General features: G+C 38.1%; 1 protein-coding gene across 12 annotated transcripts in view; it reads left to right on the top strand.

Moving 5' to 3' along the window:
- The window catches only part of LOC141915498 (uncharacterized), a 473,311-nt gene that overhangs the window by 355,908 nt on the left and 92,252 nt on the right, over positions 1-25,151 (top strand). The window contains exons 26-29 of one of the 12 annotated variants that reach the window (XR_012620964.1): positions 22,434-22,655; positions 22,818-23,045; positions 23,339-23,392; positions 23,833-24,748. The exons of 9 other annotated variants lie outside the window; for them this stretch is intronic. Coding sequence is in view for 1 of the 3 variants with exons in the window: in XM_074807061.1 (XP_074663162.1) it covers positions 21,566-21,568 (3 nt within the window). In the remaining 2 variants the exon portion in view is untranslated. Of the gene's footprint in view, positions 1-21,565; positions 21,588-22,433; positions 22,656-22,817; positions 23,046-23,338; positions 23,522-23,832; positions 24,749-25,151 lie in introns of those variants that run through there. 2 more of the 12 variants (XR_012620965.1, XM_074807061.1) reach the window with 2 other exon arrangements.

Here is a 25,151-nt window from a genome sequence, read left to right as displayed (position 1 = left end):
GAATTGGAAATTTCAACTAGCATTATGCTAAACAACAACAAGAGTAGAAATGAATGGCCAATTATAATTTTTGACTGCAGTTCCCCTTTAAGAGAGAGAAAGTGTCTGTCTATACCCATTGTATTTACGAGTATAGGCCTAATTAGTCAATTTTTGTCTTAAGTAACTGATTTTTGGTTGAAAATCAGATTAGGCGTACTGAACATTTTCACTAAATACGTGGCCGCGGTGAGCACGTCGCAGAAATAACATAGGTTTATATTCTTCTTCTCAGAAACCGTTTATCGCACGTGGTGCTGTACACGTATATAGTATATACAATCAATAGTATGTAGACGTAGTATACATAAACTTACATGCGTCGTGACAACAGTTCTGCGCACACACGCACACACGCTGGGCTCTGCACTGCTCTCATCCTATCCGCATTGAATATAAATATATTCGTTCATGCAGTGTTAAAAAAAATGAAATGAAAATTATTATATTGTATAATCATTTGAAGCATGCCCATTTGTCATACCATCCATTTTGCACGTGGGTTCTACTCGAATTCAAAAGAACTTTATTGATCAATTTTATAACAATGAAACATGATTCATTGTTTCTTGCTTTGAAACACATTTTATTTTGAATTCCAAGAAGAATTCAGTGGGGGTATGTGTTAGTGTCAATGAAAGCCTAGGAATCCCTTTGCAGAAGTACTCATTAACTACTTAATCAGCAATTCGAATTGTATAGCTATATTAGGCACAAATGCTTTATTTGTAAGGAATGGTAAATATTACCTTTTTGATTCTCATAGCCGCAATACCCCAGGTTTCCCTTGTGCTGATGGATCATCAGTTTTACTAGAATTTGACTGTCTGATCAATATTTTGGATTTCATCAACACATATATAAGCTCTTTTAATGCTGCAGCTTATGATGTATCTTTCTATGATGTTAAATTGATTTCAAAGAAAGCTTATATACTAGAAGGCATACAATTGTTAAAGCGCTGGATACCAGTGATACTGTCCATGCAGCATCTACTAGACCATCTTTTTCCAGGTTTAGTAGTTTATCATCTTTTCAATTGTACTCGGACGATCAAAAAAAAATTACAGGAAAAACATTAGAAACGATCATACATGAGGTCATACATGAGATGTTACAGAGAAAATTATGATAAATTGCGTATTAATAAGACGCAAAAACAGAAATGTCATGAGAGGTACCTCTACGATCAATCATCGAAAAAGAAAACTTATAAAAAGACAAAGTTATATTTCCTAGGAAAAGATCACATAGTCATAGTGTACCACAAAGTTATGTCAAACTCAAACAATCTAGAAATGGATCCATGTCTCATGGAATTATATCCTATAATGACCATGTGTCAATCTCTAACTCAGAATCTACATGTTTTCATGATTCTTTCTGAGCTGACTATTCGGCTTTCCTAGCAGCAGTTGAATGTAGGCCTGCTTATGTTTGTTCAGTATGCCAGCAAACATGGTTCAAGGTTTCTGTTTCAAAAGTTACTGTTTCAATTAATGCTAAAAACAGCCATTTATTGAACGATTGCCTTACACACACATTATCTCTCATGAAAAATAAAGCATGGATATGTGTTACCTGTTTAGCAAATATAAATAAAGGACTTATTCCGGGCTTATCTGTAAAAAATAAAATGGGATTCCCTATCAAACCACCAGAGTTGAATATTACGTCATTAGAAGAAAGGCTCATAGCACTTAGGATCCCATTCATGCAAATACGACAATTCCCAGTTAATCAGCAGAAATTTATTCGAGGTGGAGTTTGTAATGTCCCAGTTGCCATTGAACACACTGACAATACATTGCCTAGGAAAATAAGTGAAAGTCAAACTGTAGCTGTTCAAAGTAAACTACAGCTAGCCTACCGAACTGTTGAGTATCCCGAGATACAACCTTTTCTTGAAGGTAGAATTTCTGATTCGAAAAAGCGACAACCTCAAAATCAACCTTCTGAATCAGATTCAGACAGTGATGATGATGGATTTATAGAAATTGATAACAAGGAACTGCAATTAGATAATATGGATACACGATTAGATGAAGGTGATCCAAATGTCTTAACATATGCTCCAGTGCATTACAGTGATATCTGCAAGTACGAACTCCGCTGCATTGATAGGCGATTCGCCTCAAATATTCCTTACATCTTTTATAAACTTCAAAAATTGCAACTAAAACAGGTTTCAGACAAGGCGTCTATCTCAGTGCGTAGAGTATAAACAAGGGGTAAAACGTATACATCCGGTGATCTTGCAGATGAAACTTTTCGAGACAACATTGTCAGATTGGATGAAGGTTATTATATTTTCAAGTCAATCAGAAATACCCCTGCATACTTATCTAAACGTAAAAGAGATCTGTTCGCTTGTATTCGACAACTTGGTTTCCCAGCAAGTCTGCCGCTGATACTAAATGGACTCCACTTTTAAGAACTCTGGGTATTCTTATAGATGGGAAGCACTACACAGATGATGAAATAAAAAACTTTGATTGGAGAACCACAAGCCGCCTCATCAGTAACGACCCAGTGACTTGCGCAAGATATTTTGATCATAAATTACAGCAATTTATAAAGCTAGTTCTCAAAAGTAAAAATAATCCGATTGGAAAAGTTTCTGACTTCTCTGCCAGAATAGAATTTCAGACCTGGGGTTCACCACATGTCCATATGACAATATGGCTACATGATGCTCCAGTCTTTGGAGAGGATTCTGATTTATAAATAGTTGACTTCATTGACAATATAATTTCAGTTTCATCTAATGTTCCACTTAATGAACAAGAGTACCTTGAATATCAACGACATGAACATTCACAAACTTGTCGAAAAGGTAGGACAAAATCTTATAGATTTGGATACCCGCAACCACCAATTACCACTACCAGGATACTTTACCCACTTTATATTGATTCTGCTGATAATCAATACAGCTTGCCTCTGCATACACTTCAAAATACTACACTCAGATTATTGATGTTTTGAATAGCTATGGTGACGGTTCGGTTCTGATGTCTCTTTTTAAAAATTTCCTTCAAAATTATCTTAAGATGTCAGAAAATGAATATGTTGATACCATCAGATCTTCCTTATCAAAACCAAAAATTGACCTAAAAAGATCACCTAGTGGACTTAGAATTAACCCGTATATGAAAAATCGTTTGGGTATCTGGCAAGCAAACCATGATATCCAATATATTTTGGATGCCTTCAGTATGGCAGTGTTTGCAAGTTATACCTGCAAAGGACAAAAAGTTATGAGCAGTATATTAAAAACTGACTGCAAAGAAGCAAGAAACGAAAATTAAGACTTAAAAAAGCAGTCAGGCATGTTGGCAATAAGTTCATTAACTCAGTTGAAATCGGAGCTCAAGAGGCAGCTTATCTTACTTTACAAATGCCCATTACTCGATGTATCCGAGAGATGGTTTTCATTAACACATCACCACCAGATTGTTACGGTAGAAATAACCAAATTTTGACCATACGAAAAGTATTAGACGACGACGTTCTTTACATTCACATTTATTCGAAACGATTAGAAAAACTGGCCACGTCATGCGCTTTATATACCCAATTGGTCAGGTGACCGAGTCCTGCGAGTGACGTGAACCATTCATACATATCATAATACATGTATAACAGAATCAGCGATCGTATCATATCTAATATAGGAACCATATAACATACCCTCTACAAAAGTCAGTTGTTCTCAAGACAACTAAAAAAAAATCAAATCTTACTTCAATTCTTCACAAATCAGTAGTTTATAATAATCGATAAATCTTACACAATCAGCACATTTCAGATATAATACATTTTATACTAATTACGCTCGCGATAGAGCATCAGCCACAATATTATCTCGACCTTTGATGTGTTGAATTACTAAGTTGTGACTTTGCACCAACAACGCCCATCGCATTAGTCTCCTGTTTTGGTTTTTAATCTTCTGCAAGAAAACTAGAGGGTTATGATCTTTAAAAATATAGACAGGTAGACCGTTAGTTACATACACTTCGAAATGAACGAGAGATAATACAAGAGATAAGCATTCTTTCTCTATAGTTGAATAATTAAGTTGAGCACCAACAAATTTCTTAGAGAAGAACGCAACGGGGTGATCAACTTTGAGAGAATCATCTTGTGACAATACAGCTCCAGCCCCTACGTCACTTGCATCAACGGTTATTTTGAACGATCTCAGGAACTATGGTGTTGTTAGAACAGGGCCATTACATAATAACCTTTTAACCGTTTCAAATGCCGTTCGACATGCTCCAGTCCAAACAAATGGTACATCTTTCTTTAACATGTCAGTAAGGGGACAAGTAAGTGAAGCAAAGTTTCGACAGAATTTTCGATAGAACCCAGACATCCCTAGAAATCTTAACAAAGATCGACGGTCATGAGGGGCGGGGAAATCAATTATAGCCTGAACTTTGGCATAAACAGGTTTCACTTCACCCTGACCTACTACGTGCCCAAGATAAACAACAGTTGCTTGTTTACACTCACTCATTGGTAAATTAACAGTTAAATTAGGGAGAGTTAATCTTTCAAATAAAACTCGTAAGTGACTAAGATGATCTTTCCAGGTCGTTAATGTAACTACAGTTAAATCATCTATATATACAAATGAAAAACTCAATCCTTGGACTGCTCTATCCGTGAGTCTTTGGAAAGTAGCACCCGAATTTTTCGGGCCGAATGCCATTCTCTTATATTGGAATAACCCGTCCGGTGTGACGAAGGCTGAAATCTGTTTTGCACGTTCTGATAAGGGGACCTGCCAATATCCCTCATTCAGATCAAATTTAGATACATACACAGCGCCTCCTACCTTGTCAATCAAATCATCCACCCGAGAAATTGGATAGGATTCTGACTTTTTCAGCGCATTAACGCCACGTTAGTCAGTGACGATACGCCACTTGTTACCAGGTTTTGGAACCAACAAGCAAGGACTACTCCAATTACTATCACTGATTTCAGCCACGTCCATAACGAGCATAGATATCACCTCTTTATGCATAATTTCCGCCTTCAACGGATTATTTCTGTAAGGCATGTGTTTAATTGGTGCGGCATCACCAATATCAATGTCATGGATAGCCCAAGAAGTTTCACCAATCTTGTCTGTAAATAAATGTTTAAACTCGTATATAAGTTCTTTTAATTGCTCCCGTTCACCAGCTTCAAGATGATTTAATTTTTCATCTAATGAATTTAAATAACTAGAGTTTTGTAAGACTGGTGATTAGGATTCAGTTAAGTCATTATTTACACCAGTATCATCCAATTGTGTTTCATTAGCAATATTTACACAAAACACACACAACATTTGCCTTTTCATTATCCGAACAATTTCTGTCCATATAGGGTTTTAACATATTGATATGGCAAACCTGAGTTTCTTTTCTACGATCAGGGGTTTCAATTCGATAATCCACACTACTCAGCTTTTCCCTGACTACATATGGTCGAGTGAACTCTGCATCAAGACATTTCCCATCAATTGGAAAAAGAACTAGTACTTTATCACCTGGGACAAAGCTCCTAGGTTTTAGCCTTTTGATCGTACGAGGTTTTCATTTTCTTTTGTGTTAATTTCAAATGATCACGGGCACAACTCCAAGCATTATACAGGCGTTCCTTAAAATCTGATACATATTCTAGTAAGGATACACCAGTCGCTTTTTCAGTTAACAAATTTTCTTTAATCAACTGGAGTGGTCCCCGTATTTTATGACCGAATACTAACGGGGTGAATCCTAATGACTCTTGTACACAATCTCTTACAGCAAATTAGAGGTATGGCACCCCTTCATCCGAATCTTTAGAATTCTCCAAACCGTAATTTCTAAGCATGGATTTGAAGGTCTGGTAAAACCTTTCCAGAGCCCCTTGGCTCTGAGGGTGGTACGCACTCGAGGTGTCTTGGTCAATACCCAACTGATCTAATACTTGCTGGAATAAACCAGACAAAAAATTAGAACCTTGATCCGACTGTATACTTTTAGGCAATCCTAAGACAGTGAAAAACTTTGTAAGTGCACTACACACTACAGGCGCAGATACGCGTCTCAAAGGTATAGCCTCTGGAAACCTCGTAGCTATACACATTATGGTTAGAAAATACTCATTACCGTTACCTGTCTCAGGCAACGGCCCAACCACATCGCACAAAACCTCAGCAAAGGGTTCGCTAAACGCCGGTATAGGAATTAGCGGCGCGGGAGATATAGTTTGGTTAGGCTTACCATTTAACTGACATGGATGACAACTAGCACAGAATTTGACAACGTCCGTGTGGACACCTGGCTAGTAAAATGATTTAAAATCCGATCATATGTCTTTTTCACGCCTAAATGACCACCCATAGGTGTTTCATGCGCAAAATGAAGCACTTCACTGCGATACTCTACTGGGAGAACAATCTGACGAAAGACCCTCCACTCATCATTAGCCGGAATATCAGGGGGTCTAAATTTCCGCATCAATACCCCTGAATCATGAATGTTATAGCCAACTGGACTATCGCCCAACTCTTCTATTGAAAAAGCAGCACTAAAACGCAACTTACCTAACGCAACATCCCTCTTTTGAAACTCTACTAATTCCGACTGAGAATAATTACATGGGAAATCACTAATCCCAGACCCTTCCAAAATAATCTGCAAAATGGTACCATCCAGATTATAAGGGTCAACAACACTAGAAGAATCATTCTCACCGACAATAACCGACGCGTCTCTAGCAGCCATAGACCATGTCACAACACAAGCAGGGAAAATCTTACCAGGGAAATCATCGGCAATGTTTTCCACAATTTCATCTACGTGGGGTAACTTCAACACTTGCGGAATAACATAAACAAGCCCACCAGCAACATCATTGCCTAACAACATACCAATGCCATTTACTGGTAACTGTGAATGAACACCTACTTCAATTAAACCATTAAAGAAAGTACACAGTAAATTAATTCTATGAACCGGTACTACAATGAGCAATACGTTTTTACCCGTATAAGTTAAATCAGATAGCGGTAAAATGCCAGTAAGCACTAACGTCTGGGGGGCACCAGTGTCTCTCAAAATGTTAATACTTACCGGTTTTGAATTAGAACTTTGAAGTGAAACTGTGCCTTCAGTAATGAACGGATCATAGGACTTGTCTGGTGACTCAATCAGCTGATCTGGGCATGACCTTAACTCCTCACATACAGTGATAACAACTGGTTTCGTTTGAGTACTACTTTGTTGCCTCTTTTGCTGCAATTGAAAACATTTTGCCATTATGTGACTGGGTTTGTTACAGTAGTAACACTAACCGCTTTTACCACTAGAATTTTTGCTATCAGTAGAACTAGGGGTCTTATCCGAAGGAACAATAACATGGCTTAACTTCTTATGAGTTAAAGAATAATCGTCGGCCAATTTTGCGGCAGAATTAAGTTTATCAACTTCATGTTCGTCTAGATAAGTCCTAATTTCATCAGGTATACAATTTTTGAATTCTTCTATTAACATAAGTTCTTGTAACTTATCAAAATTGCCGCCAACATCTTTTGAATCTCACCATCTCTTGAATAACCCTTCCTTTTCGTGACCAAACTCGACATAAGTCTCTTAATGAGTCTTTCTACGTTCACGAAACTTTTGTCGGTAAGCTTCTGGGACTAGCTCATAAGCTTTTAACAATGCACTTTTAATTATGTCATAATTCTGGCTGTCCTCCGGCCCCAATGCAGAATAAGCTTCTTGAGCTTTTCCCACTATCACACTTTGCAACATTAGTGCCCAAAATCGCCTCGGCCACTTAAGACTAGCTGCTACCTTTTCAAAACAAGAAGGTCCATATGGTCGAAGACAGTGCATGAGGAGATATCAGTTTTAGTGAAAGCAATTCACGTGTTTCCAGAGTTTCTTTTAACCATTATGGACATTTTCCCCCAGACAAAAGTGGTCCTATTTTCTCAAAGTCCTGAAAAATTCTTTGAGGAATTGTGAAAATAAACTGATTATTTTTTTTTCTAAAGACATTAAAGTGTTCTTATTTTAGTTTCTTTCAATATAACGATCTTTTTCAATTATAATATGCGTGGAACTACATTCCCTAAAAAGCATAGTGTAATCGTCCCAGACATCCTACCAACCCTATTTCCCATAATGGTATAGTCCACGCGTTAACCAATGAAACTGTGTTCTCTGTGCGTATGATGCTTCGATGAATGAAGTTCATGTGACAGACACTACTACTAGTGGTAATTTTTCAACCAAAGACCACATGGTAACATAGGAATGCACTTAAAATGGCTCTAAAAATCCTAAAACTTTCCCCTTTGCCTTGGGCTTGACGCCTGATGTGCTCGACTTGGCATAGATAGGCTTGTACAATTTCTTTCCTAATAAAGAGAACGGACATTTTTTAACGATCACGGAAGCCCTGCGTATCTCACTATATCTTTTTTTCTAGTACCGTGCGCCGAACAGTTTATCTGAGTCAATCTGAGTCGGTCTGTGTTTATATGAGGCGGGACACAGCAGCTTGTCTCGCTGTGTGTATACAGCACTGCTGTCTCTAGTCTACTATTTCATGTAGTATGTGTATATACTCACACGGGGAATTCCCCGAGAATACAGCATTGAATGGCGTGATATGTGATACCGTGATATGGCGTGATATTTTCATTGCATGAAGAAAATCCTTCACTCGCAGTGCTTTCATGAAATAAAATCCGGGCTAGTGAATGACTTACACAGCAGAGACCACCTTACCGATACTCTCCCTGTCAGCGTAAACCACGAACTGCGCAGCATCTATGAACTACTTACGAATGTATTAGTACGCGAGCACCTGTGAGGATAGTGATCGGGATAACAATTCATTGCTGAGTAAAACCGATTTAGACAATTCACTGATATGTTGAACCCTTCGTGTGCCTCAAAACTTTCCATAATTCATCACGATTTTGGGACCTTAGGTACAACAGGCTATGATGTTCATAGCTAGGATCATGCATATAGGCAAATGACGCGTTACAGACAACTTTTTATTGGATTGTCAGTTTTATATCGATACAGCATAAATGGGACTATATCCATGGCAGTAGAGATACTACGGGTGTTGTTCGGTGAACGGCAGAATTTTTACCAGCGACGATCCCTATATGGTCTTCGACCATAATGAGAAAAGTACTTATCTGGATCTAACGGTATCTCGCCTGGATTCAATGGCGCTGTAGGCTGTCTATGGTGTAGCTCCAACTGACGAAGCTGCAATTCTTGCTGTCTTAGTTCTAATTCTTTCATCTGGAGGTCGTGTTTACATTGACGGTCACGGTCTTCTATCTCTAATTGTAGGCGTTTATGCTCCCCAACATCACCATTTAACGATTGAAAAGATTCATTTATTCATTCACTTATGTCTTTATCATCAGAAATAATTAATGTTCCCTGTTCCACAAGATAAGTACTTATCATATCAAGCAACTCCTGTTTTAAACAATTACTGGAAACCGATATGCCAGACTGGGCTGCCACAGCTACTAATTCGGCTTTCAGGAGTTTTTTCAACAAGCTCCACGAAGGAGTCAATGCAAACGTGTCCACGTTGTTAGTAGCCATCTTAAATACGGAGAACAAGAATAACAAACTAACAGTACCTACTACTAACAATCTCTTCTCCGGAGTTTATAGCGTCCAATAAATAATTCACAATTTCGATATGAATGTCCGAATGAACTCTCTTCGTCGTCCAAAAGCTGTGATCCCGAACAGGCCCCCAATTTCTGTTACGGTAGAAATTACCAAATTTTGACCATACGAAAACTATTAGACGACGACGTTCTTTACATTCACATTTATTCGAAACGACTATAAAAACTGGCCACGTAATGCGCAGGTCTCCTTTATATACCCAATTGGTCAGGTGACCGAGTCCTGCGAGTGACGTGAACCATTCACACATATCATAAAACATGTATAACAGAATCAGCGATCGTATCATATTTGATATAGGAACCATATAACACGTATGAACGTACATATCTTTTAAAATATTTGAACAGCCTAAAGAAGTTGTCAAAAAATTCTGGTGTTGTCATATCGCGGAAAGACGGAATCGCGGAATTTTCCAAAAACGCGGAATTTCTTCATTTTTACTATAAATAGTAAACGGGTTTTCCCACGGGGATACCCACTGTCGGACAGGGCACCGGACCCAGGTTTTCAACACCGGGAATAAGTATTTGATAATTTATTATATCGCCAGTCAACAACTTAACGATACTGTTCCAAATAATGGAGAACCTAGGCGAATTCAGTGATACAGAGTATCGCTGCATTGACTGAAGGAATACAAATCGATGGTACGTAAACGTAGGATTTTTGATGACACCATGGGTCATCCTCCAGGACTCACTTCCGAGTTAAGATTTGACTCTGGTCTCTGGATTTAAAACATTGGAAATGAATTGATTCTAAGTAACTCAGAGTTAACTCACAACTGTGGAACTGGATCTATGTCAGACGAAAATAAATAGACGTTATGTATATTTCATTCTGGGTTAGGATTGTTCATGCGTGTTGTGTGTCTACATTGTTGTTATAAGCGAAGAATGTGGTTTATCTTTTAGAATTAAATGATATGAAAGATTATAAAATGGTTTCGTTTTTTTGACGCCTTATAAAACGTTACCATTATGAAACCTAAACAATGATAACCATTCAGCGTCAGTTTTACAAACGACAACCGTAAATCGATGTGCAAAACGTCACAGGTCTATGTGTACACATACAAGCTATTTGGCAAAATATTATTGATAAAGATGTAGAATGGCTCCCTGGGATTATATAATGACCTTTATTTGAACGTCGAAATGTTATATCGCATCGAATATCATGAGAAGACGTATTGTAATAGTAAAGGATGTATGATTATATCAGGAGCGGCAGGGATAAATAGAAATGATAAGTAAATCGGATTATTCGGTTAAATGGCGGATGTATACACGATTTGGAAGTCCGATATAAAAGTCAGACCCTGACATGGGGATGCTAGTGGAATGACGAAGCTATCTACGATCTGAGTAGGGCCGGCGTGAATTTCATCGGCGGCTACAAGCGGTCTATATAAAAACGTGTAAACATATAATTTCAATATTGAAATGTTTTAGAAAGTATGTTCGATATTAGGGGTATGCAGGTTTCCTGAGATTAGCAATTTACAATAGCATAGCTGTCATATACGGCTCCGCGTCCACTGATGGCATGTGTATAAGGTGACAATTCAATTCAATACTTTATTGATCCTTATTACATTGAAATTCCGTGATAAAATTCCAAAAATCAATACATTTACAAATTTTAAAATAAGAAAATACAAGACACACGGGTAATTCATACAGAATAACATGAATAAGTTATTTAAATGACAATGTCTTCTTCAACCCAGACTCAAGTCTAGGATATCAAGTGACAGCCAGACCGGGCCCCAGGACCGGGCTGGCTGGCTACACGATATGCTCAAAGTCATGATGAAGCAGACATCAGAAGAGCTCTTTCTTCAACCATGGAGGCAATGAAGTTGCAGACCAGCTTAGAGGCAAAAGTGAATCGAAGTCACAAGTTGACAATTTTTTTTTTTGATTGGACCAGTCGAAGACTGTATCATCTACCCAATCGCCAAATCTCATAATTCCCGAAATTTCGTAAAACTTCGATTTCAAATTTGCAATTCCACATTAGCTTATACCAGAAATTCTACATTTTTTCGCAGGCGTCAAATAATTTATTAAAGTTAATTTTCTTGTTAATGTTTACTTTGTGACTGCTATAACATATATGTTCCTATGCTGATTATTTGGATCAAAAGAATCTTATTGGTACCGGTACTGGACGGCCGTTAAATTATAATAATTTCAAAGGAATTTGAACCGGTACTTGTTTGGTCGTAGGATTTCATGTTTGCAACCATCTACAACTACGGTCCGACACCGCGAACGTGCTCAATATTTATCTGATAATATTCGTTTCTGAAGTTCTCAAAAAGTCGATGAACTACGATAACCGAAGTTTGCCTAGTAGAAATAGACATTAGGTGCCTGGTCTCTTTCACCTCACTTGATTCTAACTTCTTCTACAGGTGGCAGCCAGTCAACGGTATCGTAATAATATAATAATTCCATATAAAATTGCCTGCAAATAATGGGATTTGAACCTAAGTCGTTGCATCGATCGGTCCCGTGCCCTGTCCGACAGTGGGTATCCCGTGGGAAAACCCGTTTACTATTTAAAGTAAGAATGAAAAAATTCCGCGTTTTTGGAAAATTCCGCGATTCCGTCTTTCCGCGATATGACAACACCGAAAAAATTCAAGTAATCTAGCAGTTGACAACATATTAGTTCATCAAGACGATGCCTTGAATTGGAAAATTTATTGCCTTGCTCAATTTGTCTGAGGTTCAAAACAACAAATCATCCTATTATGAGACCAGCCAGTATGACGATAACATTGATGATGACCCTTCTTGTGTTGGCCATTCTAGCAATATGTCAGACAGCCAAGTAAAGCTAAAACCAAATGCTCGAATTGTACGCTTTGTTAATTACAACAAACGCTCTGACTCAGAAAATTTCTTTCGGGAACGTTTATTGCCGTATGTACCATGGCGCAAAGAAAGATCTACGTGACTTTGATTCTTATGAGACTGCTTTCAAATCCTACACAGCACAAATCAGTATGATTATGTAAAAGTTTGAAGCACACAATGATGACCTGAAATCAGTTATAGAAACTATGGATAATTTAAATGTAGATACTGATGAACAGCTACCTTACAATGACCAGACTTTGAGAATGGAAATTATGTTCTTTGATCCTGATCGGCCAACTCACCGACGCATCTATGACTTGGCACCAGACATAGGTTTGACATCAGTGAACTACAATTTTGAAGTTTCTCTGCTTCCTAAAAGAATTACTGAACCTGAATATCATGCATTATTGCAATCACTAAATAAGAGACAGAATGAAATATTTACACATATAGCACAGCATATAAATCGAACTAATGACAAAATGCCACATTTTATGTACAGGCTCGGCTGGATGTGGAAAATCTATTGGAATTAAGGTTATTCATCAGTACTTGTTGCGCTCTCTATACTCTTTACCAGGAGAAAATCCTGACGATTGTAAAGACCTCTACCAATTAAAACCAGTGATGGATTGGTTTATATTTCAACCAGTAGCTAAAGAATATGCTGCATTTGCTAATAATCTATGGCTGGACAATTTCAAAATTTACGAACTTCATTAGATTATGAGACAAAAATAAGATTTACCTTTTGCTGAGCTTTTGAATCATTTGAGAACCAACAATTTGTCCCGCTGAGCTTTTGAATCATTTGAGAACCAACAATTTGTCCCACTTAGACAAAGACATTTTGAAGTCTCGTATAGTCTCTTCATCTGATACAATATATCCTAAATCTGCTCCGCAGTTTTCCCCTCTAAAAATCCAAGCTCTGAAACACAATGACCAGATATTTAATGCTGTCTCATCAGTTAAAGTATCAATAAAATGTACAGACGTTGTCTTAACAGATATATGTAGTTCAGTAAAAACTAAAGTATTATATGCCTGTGAAAACTGTAAAACTTATGTAGATGCAAGTGGCCTTCCAAGAATTTTAAACGTTGCCGAGTCATTGATTTATATTACAACAGTTAACATTTCAGTCGATGATGGTATGATTAATGGATCTGAGTACACTGTGAAAAAATACAATTTGATAATAATACCAGTGATCGACCATCCATAATAAGGGTAGAGTTCCGTAATACTGATGTAGGCAAACAACAAAGAAACAAATATAGATGTTTTTTTACTGACCAGATAACTGCTAGCTGGACTCCAATATTTCCACTGAAGCGTTCGTTCACTGTCAGAAATGTCACTGTTCAGAGAACTCAATTTCCGCTTATGCCCAGTTCAGGCAGAACAATTCATCGTGCCAAAGGTGGAACATTTGAAACAATAGTTGTTGACATGAGTACTGGAGCCAAAACACCTGCATCCATACTAACTCATTCACACTATGTTGCCCTCAGTCGTGTAAAACAATTGTCAGGTTTGCACATACTTAATCTAAATGCAAAAATACCTGTATCTTCACATGTCATCCAACATATGGAATATATGTGCCAAAACAGACAATTACAGGTGTGTTACACACCTCTGTATTCAACTTTGCCTTTTGCATTAAAAATCATATATCAAAATGCAAGGTCATACTCAAAACATTATCTTGATATCAAAGACAACCCAAACGTCAAAGCTGCTGACATAAGTGGATTTTCTGAGTCAACACTTATTTGTTCTGACCAAGAATCTGAAATTGACATGCCAGACAACGAAATTATTCGCAATGACATGCCCCAACATCTTACTACTGCATTTAGACCACCACATGGCCTAATTGCATACTACAAAAGCAATATACACCTTCTAGAATCTTATATTAGCAACCAGGTGCGATATATGCACAGACCTCACCAAATTGTCTTCGTTTACGAGTCACCACAATGTTCATTAGGAACCCTATTCTACTCTATGAATGCATTGTCAAATCACCTAGACTTGCATAGCCCATTAGTAATTATAGGATATTTCAACATGAAATCCATCGTTCATTCAACTGACTACAATGAGCTGGGTTCATGGTAAACAAGTTTAATTGCCACCAACTTGTAAAACATCCAACAACTAAACATGGGAGCACACTTGACCCCATCTTCACCAACGTGTCGGGGTCCAACATTGAAGTAGGAATTATTGACACCTACTGGTCAGACCACAGTATGATTTACTGTTCTTTATTTTGAATACAGTGAAACTATACTCGACTAAAACATACATCTGTACCACTGCATTATTGATTTCCTGTCTGCAAATGGAAAAAAAACACTAAACATCATCTCAAATGCTTATAACCAATTACTTCTTATTCTTTTACAGATGCTTTCTCTAAGACACATAGTGCTCAACAACAGAAAATTTTATACCAAACCTGTGAAAGTCCTGATAGCTGCTAAAGAGCATAACTTAAAGAGCATATGCCATCAAAGTAGAATATTGTGTAAAATTCATTTTCAAATGTGATGTATTCACAAATATCATATATGGAACTGGTTTGAACTTTAGTTCAGCCAATCCTGAGAAATATGACTTTTAAATCGGCAATTTCAGCACGTGCTCACCGTTATTGTTTATCTTGGCAGGTGCGTGTTTCTGACGTCATCTCTGACAAAAGCTCGCGGCTTCCAGTCATTTCACTAGACAGTTCATGCTGTATTTTATCGTTTTGGGAGTGATTTGAATATATAAACTCTTACCATTGTATAGTGTTGCTACCATTGTATATGTAATAATAATAGTAATATATTATCACTCCTGTTGTGCGATGACGCTCCAGATATTTAGGTGTTGGGAAAAGAATCGCCCATGCCAACAACCCATCATCGCCGAAACGTAAGGAATGAACAAAAAACAACACCCAAAACCCAAAACATAAAAAACAAATAAAGGCTACCCTCTAAATTATACATAATATTTATTCATGTATCAAAAACAGTCAACCCGGGCCTAAAGCTTAACAAAATCATTCACTCTGTTCGATACATCGTACTCACGCTTTGGATCAATGGATCTTTCAGCCGATAACGCCGCGCCTACGTATTTAGCCTTTGCACGGGTTGTCATAACCCTGTCAATGGCACTGTAATACTTGGGCATGCTTGATCCTCTTCCCCAGCCCATGTAACTAGTGACGTCGTCCACGCTGTTCCCGACGTAGCTAAAATCACAAAGGTACCTACTCTGAAACTATGCACACTCTCGCCCTCGTCCATACCCAAGGCTAACAAATAACCCTTAAGGCGGCTGTTAATCGCAGAGCCAACGAAGGGTTTATTAAGTATCATCGCGGCCATCAGTAACCCTAAACAAGAAACCATTGTTCAAAGATATATTAGCATCCTTACAAAAATCGCAGTACCTTTGCAGCCCTCTAACTGGGCATAACTACGAATCTTCCAGTTTCTGGATTACCACCGGCTTAGTTGTACCCCGAAGCGTTTTCCCAAAAGTAAGGTTAAAAATCGCCTCTGTTGAGTCAGTCTTTATAAGTACATTGTTAAACCTAATTCTACCAAAATCCGAGCCCCCATCTCCAGCCCAGATAAGGCACGCGAAAAACGCAAAATCTCTAAGCAAGATAAACTGCGCAGAGACACTTTCTTCGAAGAAAAACTTGCTGTTAATATAAGAAAGTAGCTTCCTAAATTTGCTGGGTAAAATAGGACAGGCTTGGGTAGGAATCACGGCCGCCCACGACTGTTCCCTTTTGATTGCCAGTAAATACCTATCCACTGTAGGCGAAAACACTGGATTTCCGAGGCCGGTGAAGGGTTGCCACCTCCCTACGCGACCCAACTCGTTAAAATAGGCTCTTAATTTGCCTATGTACGAATCAACAGTACCTGCCGCCAGGCGCCTTGGACAGAGACAACCAGGATTTTTAGCCTTACTTCCCCTAAACGGGCAATGATCGAAATGTACAATTGTCTTTCCCTTGGAATCCTTGGAAATCAGGAAACCACATATGTCCCCGGGAACGACATTTAAAACAGTTTTATTCTGATCCATAACTTGGAGTTAACACTCGAGTTCATTCACCAAACTCCCCTTCTGTTTTCCATATTTCGTTCCCAAAGTCAATTCGTCAATCTGCGCCATTCGATTGTCAATAAGATATTTCAATTCCTCTCGAAGAACCAAAGACTGAATGAAATACAAGATATGTTTTGAAAACAAATATTTATTACCATCGACACGTTAGGATTGCCCTTCTAGCCTTGCAACATACAGATCAAAAGGCAGACCTTTCTCATCAGCGCAAAAACCATCCTTGCTAGGGTACAACAAAACATTCATATCACCTCTGCGACCTAAAAGCTTTATCTCAGAAGCCAAGCTGAGCAGCAGCGGCCACCAGAACGGTCGATGGTGCCAAAACGGCACAACCAAAGATGTTGGTACCCTAAACAAACTCACAAAACGGATAACCGCAGCGACCCGGGAGAACGGGGGGAATACATAACAATCTTGGGCGAAAACATCGACCCCCGCTGGGAATGGCGTGGGCCAAGGAGTAAAGTGCCGTAGTGGAGTCCCATCCCTAGTTTCATGGTATTAGAATCCAAATTAGAATCCAAAGCCACTAAATCCGCCAAACCAATTCTGCACGTTTTCCCAGCAATCGTGGGTCAAAGTAGCATCACTCTTCGAAATTTGTTTGATGGTGCATCGGCCAAATTTTCCTGGGAAGGTACAAAATGCAACTTCAAATATATATTCAGGTCAGAAAAGAGTTTCTTGAAAAGAGTTTTAACGGCATTATTGAGGTCCCTCGACTTGGACCCCTCCCATACCGCTGTTAAAGTTTTGTCATCAACGAGGGCATCAATCCTGCTATCCTTGACATGCTCAGAGAACGCCCGTAGCACCTCCACCAGCGCTAACGTTTCTTTCACGGCAATAGCCGAGGACAAAATAGAAGGCTCCCAGTAGTCTCCTACCTCTACGTTACATCCATCCAACTCCATAACCCCCCCCCCCCCCCCATCGAAAACCAGAGGAGTCAGACTGTAAAGTAACAGCTTTATGGCATTCCCCTCTCCATTTCATAACGCCATCCCAATCATCCAGAAAACGCCAGTAGCATACTTCCTCTCTCAACTCTCCTTTAACTGGAATACGACGATAATTTTTTGAGGCGGAGGAATTCTCCTTGTTTGCCTCTTTCGTGAATATCTTTGTAGCGTGAACGGCCAGGGAGAAAGAAATCAACTTTCCCACGAAGCGCTGCATTGTCTTGATGTCTACTTCCGACGAATTCAAAATGAACTCCCGCAACTTTGCGAACTTGATCTTTTTATCCTGGGGTAGCCGAAGACACATTCTTAAAGAATCAACAATCATGCCTAACCACCGCGCCGTATTATCAGGCTTACAAACTGACTTCTGTAAATTCAAAAAATAACCTAGCCGAATTAGAATCTCGCAAGCGATATACGCTGCCAAGTTGCCCCTTTCTAAGCCCGTTATATCTGAGCAATAAAATTCACCGACAAAACGGTCATCTATATACTGGAGGATGGCGACCCCTAGCGATCTAATGTATTCAGAAGCTACCATGCCGATCTTTTGGTAAACAAAAGCCGAAAGGAAGCACTCTATAAACGTAGTAAAAGCTTTCCCATTCAAAACCCAAAAAGGTCTCGCTTCCATCAGTCACTCGTACATGGTCGTACCCACTTTTATCATCAAGAGTAGACATGAAAAAACCTTCATCACACAGTCGTGGTATCATATTCAGGGTTTCTAGATTGAAAGGTGAATCTTTAATCCAGAGATTTAAAAATCTCTCGTCGTGACATAATCGAGGTTTACTCGGCTCCACAGTCAGGGGCATTACAAGTAACGGGGGCGTGCATGAACCAACTTTTCCCCAAACCCGGATTGATCCATTTCGCAGGCGAGATGCCAGCGTCTGCAAAATAAAAGACCGAAAGGTATCACAAATCCCGGCATATCTAAATATGCGAGGGGGTGGCGAAGCGAAACTATAATTTTCGCCTTTATATTGACCCCTGAAACACCGGAAAAAATCTGGAACTTGAACCCCTTTTTTAACCCAACCTTGAATATCGGGTAGAGTGTAAAGTTTACTGAAAATAAATGCCCACTCCTCATCGTGGTTCAGCAGGTTACCAGCATAAAAGGCGTCCGTGTCCGGAAACAAGAGGTCATCTACAGAAAGATGGCGATAGATTAACGGTTCCTTGGCCACATCTTCCGCCGAAATAGGGGTACACGCAGAACTAGAGTTCCCAACAGAATCCGTATGTGGTCCTGTAACCATGGGATAACCTGTATCACCGAGAATAGCATGCTGGTCGGGAGGCTGAACGAATCCCTCACAATCGGATACCAAGGCCGCCCGATTTCCTATCGTGACCTAGAAAGAATAAGAATCATAATCCAAAAATTATCCAAAAGGAGGAGACCAGCCCAGCCTTCCGATCAGCATGGAGAACCATGACGGCAAGCTCGTGTGGCTGTGACCAGAAAGCAGAAACCCAAAAAACTAACAAAAACACCTAATGGAAAATCAAAATACAAAGACTTAAATTTTAATACTGACAAACATCAAAATCTACTGCGGCTTCGATGCCAAACAATATACACTGTAGGGTTGGAGGAAACGACCCCGATCAACCCATAGACATCCCGATTCGTCCAAAACTATCTTAAGCCCTATAAATAGAAAAATGCTAAAGCACCAACATATTATTAATTTTTGCCCTTAATATCAGGGCAGTCTTTCACGAAATGCCCAGGCTTCTGGCACATGAAGCAAGTAGAATTACGGCCCCAATTGGGACGGTAAAATCTACCCCTAGGGGAAAAATTCCGCTGGAAATTAAATCCACCCTGTCCCGGAAAACCCCATGATCCCCAAGGCCCAAACGGGGTATTATAACCAAAAGGCATCTAGTGGTTTGCAGTCGACGTGGATTCCACAGTGTCTGTGGGCGTCTTCTTTTCGGGATCTTTTTCTTTGAACTCTTTCCTCCACTTTGATGTGACCTTGGCAACCTTGTCGTCGTCAGTGGAGCCAATAAGCCTAAGGGCAAGGTGCTGCAGAGAGCCACAATCGAAATTGTCTTTCAATGTCCTAAGACTTAACAGACTTATAAAATTTCGCTTTTTCGTGCTGGCACCAAGTAGCGACCTCGTCTAAATTCTCGAGGCACCCCAGTAGAAAACACCTATCAAAATAATTCTTAGGCCGGCGACAGGCTGCTCTCACCTTTTCTACCGCTGAGTCGACGTCCTCGTCTTCGCCTTCCTTCAACTTCTTTTCGAGCTCATCAATTCTTCCTTCAATGGAAGATGAAGGAACATCCACAGGTTCTACGGGTTTCTGAGATTCGCTCTTCCGTTTAGGGCACTGTGGTAGCGAAGAAGACACTGAGTTAGCATGTATGATCAAGTGATGAGCGAGAAAAGCCATCCTATCCTCTTTCCAAGCAAGAAAATCTAACGAATCTTCGGCTTTCTTCCCTGAAAACGCAAAATACAAAAAATTACACTCAGAAGAAATAACAATGCAGACCAATGCAGATAGCAGACCGACACTAAAACTAATATAAAGCGAACATTAAATCCACAGTGCCGAAAAATAAGTACCTGTCAAATTAAAAACACAGTCTTTAATATACTGCGGCGGTGCGTTATCCAGGGGTTTGCACTTTTCCAAACGTGCCAAAATAGACGGCTCCCCAGGGTTATCCTTCAGCTTTGTAAAAAGCCCAAACAGGTCTTTATCCACCAGCGCGTCACGCTGTTTCAACAAATCAGACTCCATAACTGAAAAACAAAATTGTGGAAATAACAGAAAACGCCGTATCAAACAATGTATTAAAACCAACATATCGCTCACAAAATTGAAAACCAAAAACCAGCCAAACGCAAAGTTATTATCTTCAACAGATCACTGCCCGCCCACGGAACAACGGCACAAGATCAATTGGCCGAGACCAAGGCCAAACACATTCAGAGAATACACACGCAGACCAGGCTATAAACGGGCAAAATTGAACGACTACAAAGCACGCAACTAAACGTTTGACCATGGACCTATAATAACGAGAAAATCTACTAAAACAGTCTTCCGTCGTCACCAAAACGACAAAATAAAACCGATATCTCCCAAAGATACTGGCTACAAACCAAAAAACATATCTAAAAATCGCTACCAAAGCTATAAAACAACGATATCTCTCTAAAAGGAAAGATACGGGCAGCATACCAAAAACGGTCTTCCAATCGCTACCAAAGCGATAAAACAACGATACCTCTCTTAAGGAGAGATATTGGCTGCATACCAAATACAGTCTTCCAAATCGCTACCAAAGCGAAAATAAAACGATATCTCTCTTAAGGAAAGATACCGGCTGCATACCAAATACAGTCTTCCATATCGCTACCAAAGCGAAAATAAAACGATATCTCTCTTAAGGATATATACCGGCTGCACACCAAATACAGTCTTCCAAGTCGCTACCAAAGCAACTAAAAGAAAAAAATAACTCACCGAGAACAACTAAAAACCACGTCTCTCGTCATCGCAGCGCCACGTAGTGGGAATAGTATATTAGTGAGTAGCACTGTAGGTCGGTGAATACGGTTAACAAATGATGTTCATTTTAACGATTATACATAGCCTACGCGTACTAGCGCACACATGTGCTTGTGTTGATTGTCATGGTTAACATCACAGATAGCGCCACCCACGGGTTGAATATGAACTATACGCACGTAGTGAAGGATAAATAGATGAATATTCCGCTAACTATTACGGCTAATTCATGCTCCTTTTTTCAGTAAGTCACATCTCAGGTCGTTATATGTATACTAAAGTTTCTTCTGGTAAAGAAATCGTGGAAAGTACTATTTTGATGGCATTTGCCCTTTAACCAACATACAAACAAATATGAATATGCAATCTGCGATGAAGATAGAACGTGCAAGGCTATAAGTTATGAAGACTGCATAGATGGAAAATTAAAAGAAGGCAACTCGGTTCTACTAAGGAATTTTGAAATAGGAAAGAAACATATGCTATTATCAAGTGTGTTATTACCAAAACAAAAAAGATCTATGTTCCTCAAAATGTGGTTGAAGAACCCAGAGCTTTAATTATAGAAATAGCTCCAGTGGCACGTTATATTGCCGAAATCAAGTTCAATGATACTGACTCCATTTTGTCCAGTATAACTTGAAGAATCGTAAAGGTAAATTAATAACCTCCAGAATTACTTTTCATACTCGTATACAAACATTAAACCATTATGTACATAAGAAATTGACTTATGATGCCTAGAGCCTCTATCATTTATAATAAGCTACCATACTGCATTCATATGTAAAAATAAACTATTAATACCTTAGCTCGCTTTCTGGTAATTATGCCACAAAGCATTCATGTCCGGGTTAGGGAATTATTGGCCACGTAATAGCTGTCCAGCCAAAAAGTTCTGATTTGATAATCAGGTACGCTGTCATGCTGTTAAATTAATCCCGAGCTGTCCAATAATTTTTCCAATTAAACTGTTATGAATATTGAGTCACATGACAGGATATAAACTAATCACAATCAACTGTAAAAATACTCATTTCAGGCCTATTCACTTTATTATTAAAGATATTTCTCGTAATGATTACAAATATTTCTGTTTTACCTTATTTCCAGTACGAAGAACCTAGGGAAGTTAAAATTACAGCCACTGGTGCTAACATTAAAGTCAGAAACAAGGTTGTAGATGACAAAACTGCCAATATTGACGTTGTTTTGTGGGCAGATTAATCATAATCTCCAATAATACTAGTGGACAGAACTACCATCATACACCTGGGAACTGCAACAACCAAAGATAATATCAAACAACTCAGATCTTATAAAACAGAAATCACAGTAAGATAGCTAAAGATAATTTTCAAAAATAAATTTCTCATAACGCCCCTACTTGCGCACAAATACACAAATAAACCTTTAAAAAGACCTTAAACACCTTATCCATATAATTGGACACTATCTAAATCTTATTTTCATGTTATATGCATATGTTATTTTCAGTTAAAAACTCCTGAAGGGACAATCGCAAATGTTACCTTCCTAGGCATTGAATCAGAAACTCCTCTTCTCTATTATGGGTCATCAATTTCAACAAATGATGAAGTTACCACTTATTCCGTAGAAAAGAACCTACTTCTTCAAATAATCGAGACAATGGAAATCAAGACATGGAACAAGACGTCATTGAATGCATGACTGAAATTGGGCAACTTCAACTAAAGATTTTAGGTATTCTAAATGATTTTCAAAAGGACGATTCCCGACATATATTAAACTTTGCCTTATATGCTACCAGATATTCAACATTTCGTTCAAACTGGTTCAAAAATAAATAAATTTCTTGTTTGTACGGTTCAAGGTGTGCAAGCTTACCAAAATATAACCAAATAATTGACTGTACCAGTTAAAATTTTCAAAATCCAGCATTACCTCTATAGACAGAACCTTCTGATGTATTGTGCTAAATATTGTTTTCAAAATTTGTTGGATATTATATGAAATTACTGTATGTATATTTACAGGTGACTCTACGGCAGAAAATGACATTAAAAAACAGCATAAAGCCTCCACCTCGGGTAAATTATATATCCTCCTAAAAATACACATCATTAGTTAATAGCTGGCTAAATACAAAATTTAGTCTAAACTCAAACTTCTAAACAAATTAAACTATACGTGCAAGGTCTAAAACCAAATGCATGTAATCCGTTCATCAAAAATAACCTGTATGTATTCACTTATTCACTTCATTATTAGTTAGTAACAAACTTTCAGTATGTTTTGATACTCATTGTTATAAAATTTCACTATCCCTCGTCAAAATATCGTGCAATATTATCACGCAATTGCTAATTTTCATGATCCAATCACCGCAATTTTCTTCCATGAAAACAAAATTGATTGAAATCAAATTACTAGGAAAATCCCCTCATATAATGTCCCACCACTTAATGCCCAAAAATATATTTATCATGGCAACATGAATAATGGTCTAATAAATATTTTAATTCGGCAGGGAGTAACAAACCAGCTGTCACAACTCAAAACAATTTTTCTGAAGATCCTGACGCCCGTCTACTGGATGAGGATGATGATTATGACGCTTGCCTGCTGGATTAGAATATCTATGTCCAACTAGTGTAATCGAATCATTTCTGTTACTATAACGTAATTTTAAACAGTACTACGACAATAATTCCAATGTTTACCTGCAGGATTTAAATATCTATGTCCAACAGGTGTTATCAAATCATTTCTGTTATTATATCTTAATTTTATGCAAATTCGAGGACAATGATTCCGACGCTAGCCTGCGTTATTAATTTCTATGTCATTTCTGTTATTATATCTTAATTTTATGCAAATACGAGGACAATGATTCCGACACAAGCCTGCCAGATTGAAATATCTATGTCCAACTGGCGTTATCTAATCATTTCTAATAATATATCTTAATTTCATTGAAGTTTGATAATTCAACTTCTTATGTTTGATTAATTACTTTATAATTCATCTAAGTTCAAAGCAGTAGTAGAAAAACATTAACTTCTGACAAATTACTTTGGTGTACATGTATTAATCAACCATATTAAAGCATTGTTATGTACCAATCAGTTTATAATATTAATTCACTGCCAATATGACACCCAGACACTATCGTAGATGGTTGAGTATCAAAACCACTCCCCAAGTGGACATGGACTTGGTATTTCATGCATTCTATTTTTGATTCTAAAACGCAAATTAATCATGCCATTAAGATATTTAACAAGGCACTTTTATATTTTTATAGTCTATCCTTCTATACACTTGGCAACTACAATTTTATACACTGTAGTAGGATTTTGGGAGGCAGCCTTATTTGGTTAACGATCCAAACATTGAAATCAATTTAATCAACAACCATTCAATGTCTGATGATGTCATCCATGTTAAACGAATCATAGTTTTATATGACAAATCTCTTTAATGCTAATTCACTGTATTTACCGATAAGCATTTATTCATTTTTAAAATGTTAACAGAGTTTTTATCACATATTGTTATTTGATAAGTATTATTTTTGAATATGTAATGAATAAATTTAGTTTCTATACAAAATTTAGATATTTTTCTCATTTTACTAAATGGTATCCTTGACAACCATCAGCACAACCATGAGACTTCATATATTTATTTCCTAAATAAACAAACCAAGACACAATATTTGACAACATTATTGAATTTTAACTTGATTTATTCCTATTCAAATGATGTGTCTTTTTGTGATGTGTAGTTAATTCTTAATTAATTGAATTCTCGTCTGCTGTATTCCATATTTAAATCCTATCACCA

The sequence above is a fragment of the Tubulanus polymorphus genome, chromosome 1 (assembly GCF_964204645.1).
Source record: "Tubulanus polymorphus chromosome 1, tnTubPoly1.2, whole genome shotgun sequence".
Lineage (NCBI taxonomy): Eukaryota > Metazoa > Nemertea > Palaeonemertea > Tubulaniformes > Tubulanidae > Tubulanus > Tubulanus polymorphus.
This window is presented reverse-complemented; position numbering and strand designations above follow the sequence as displayed.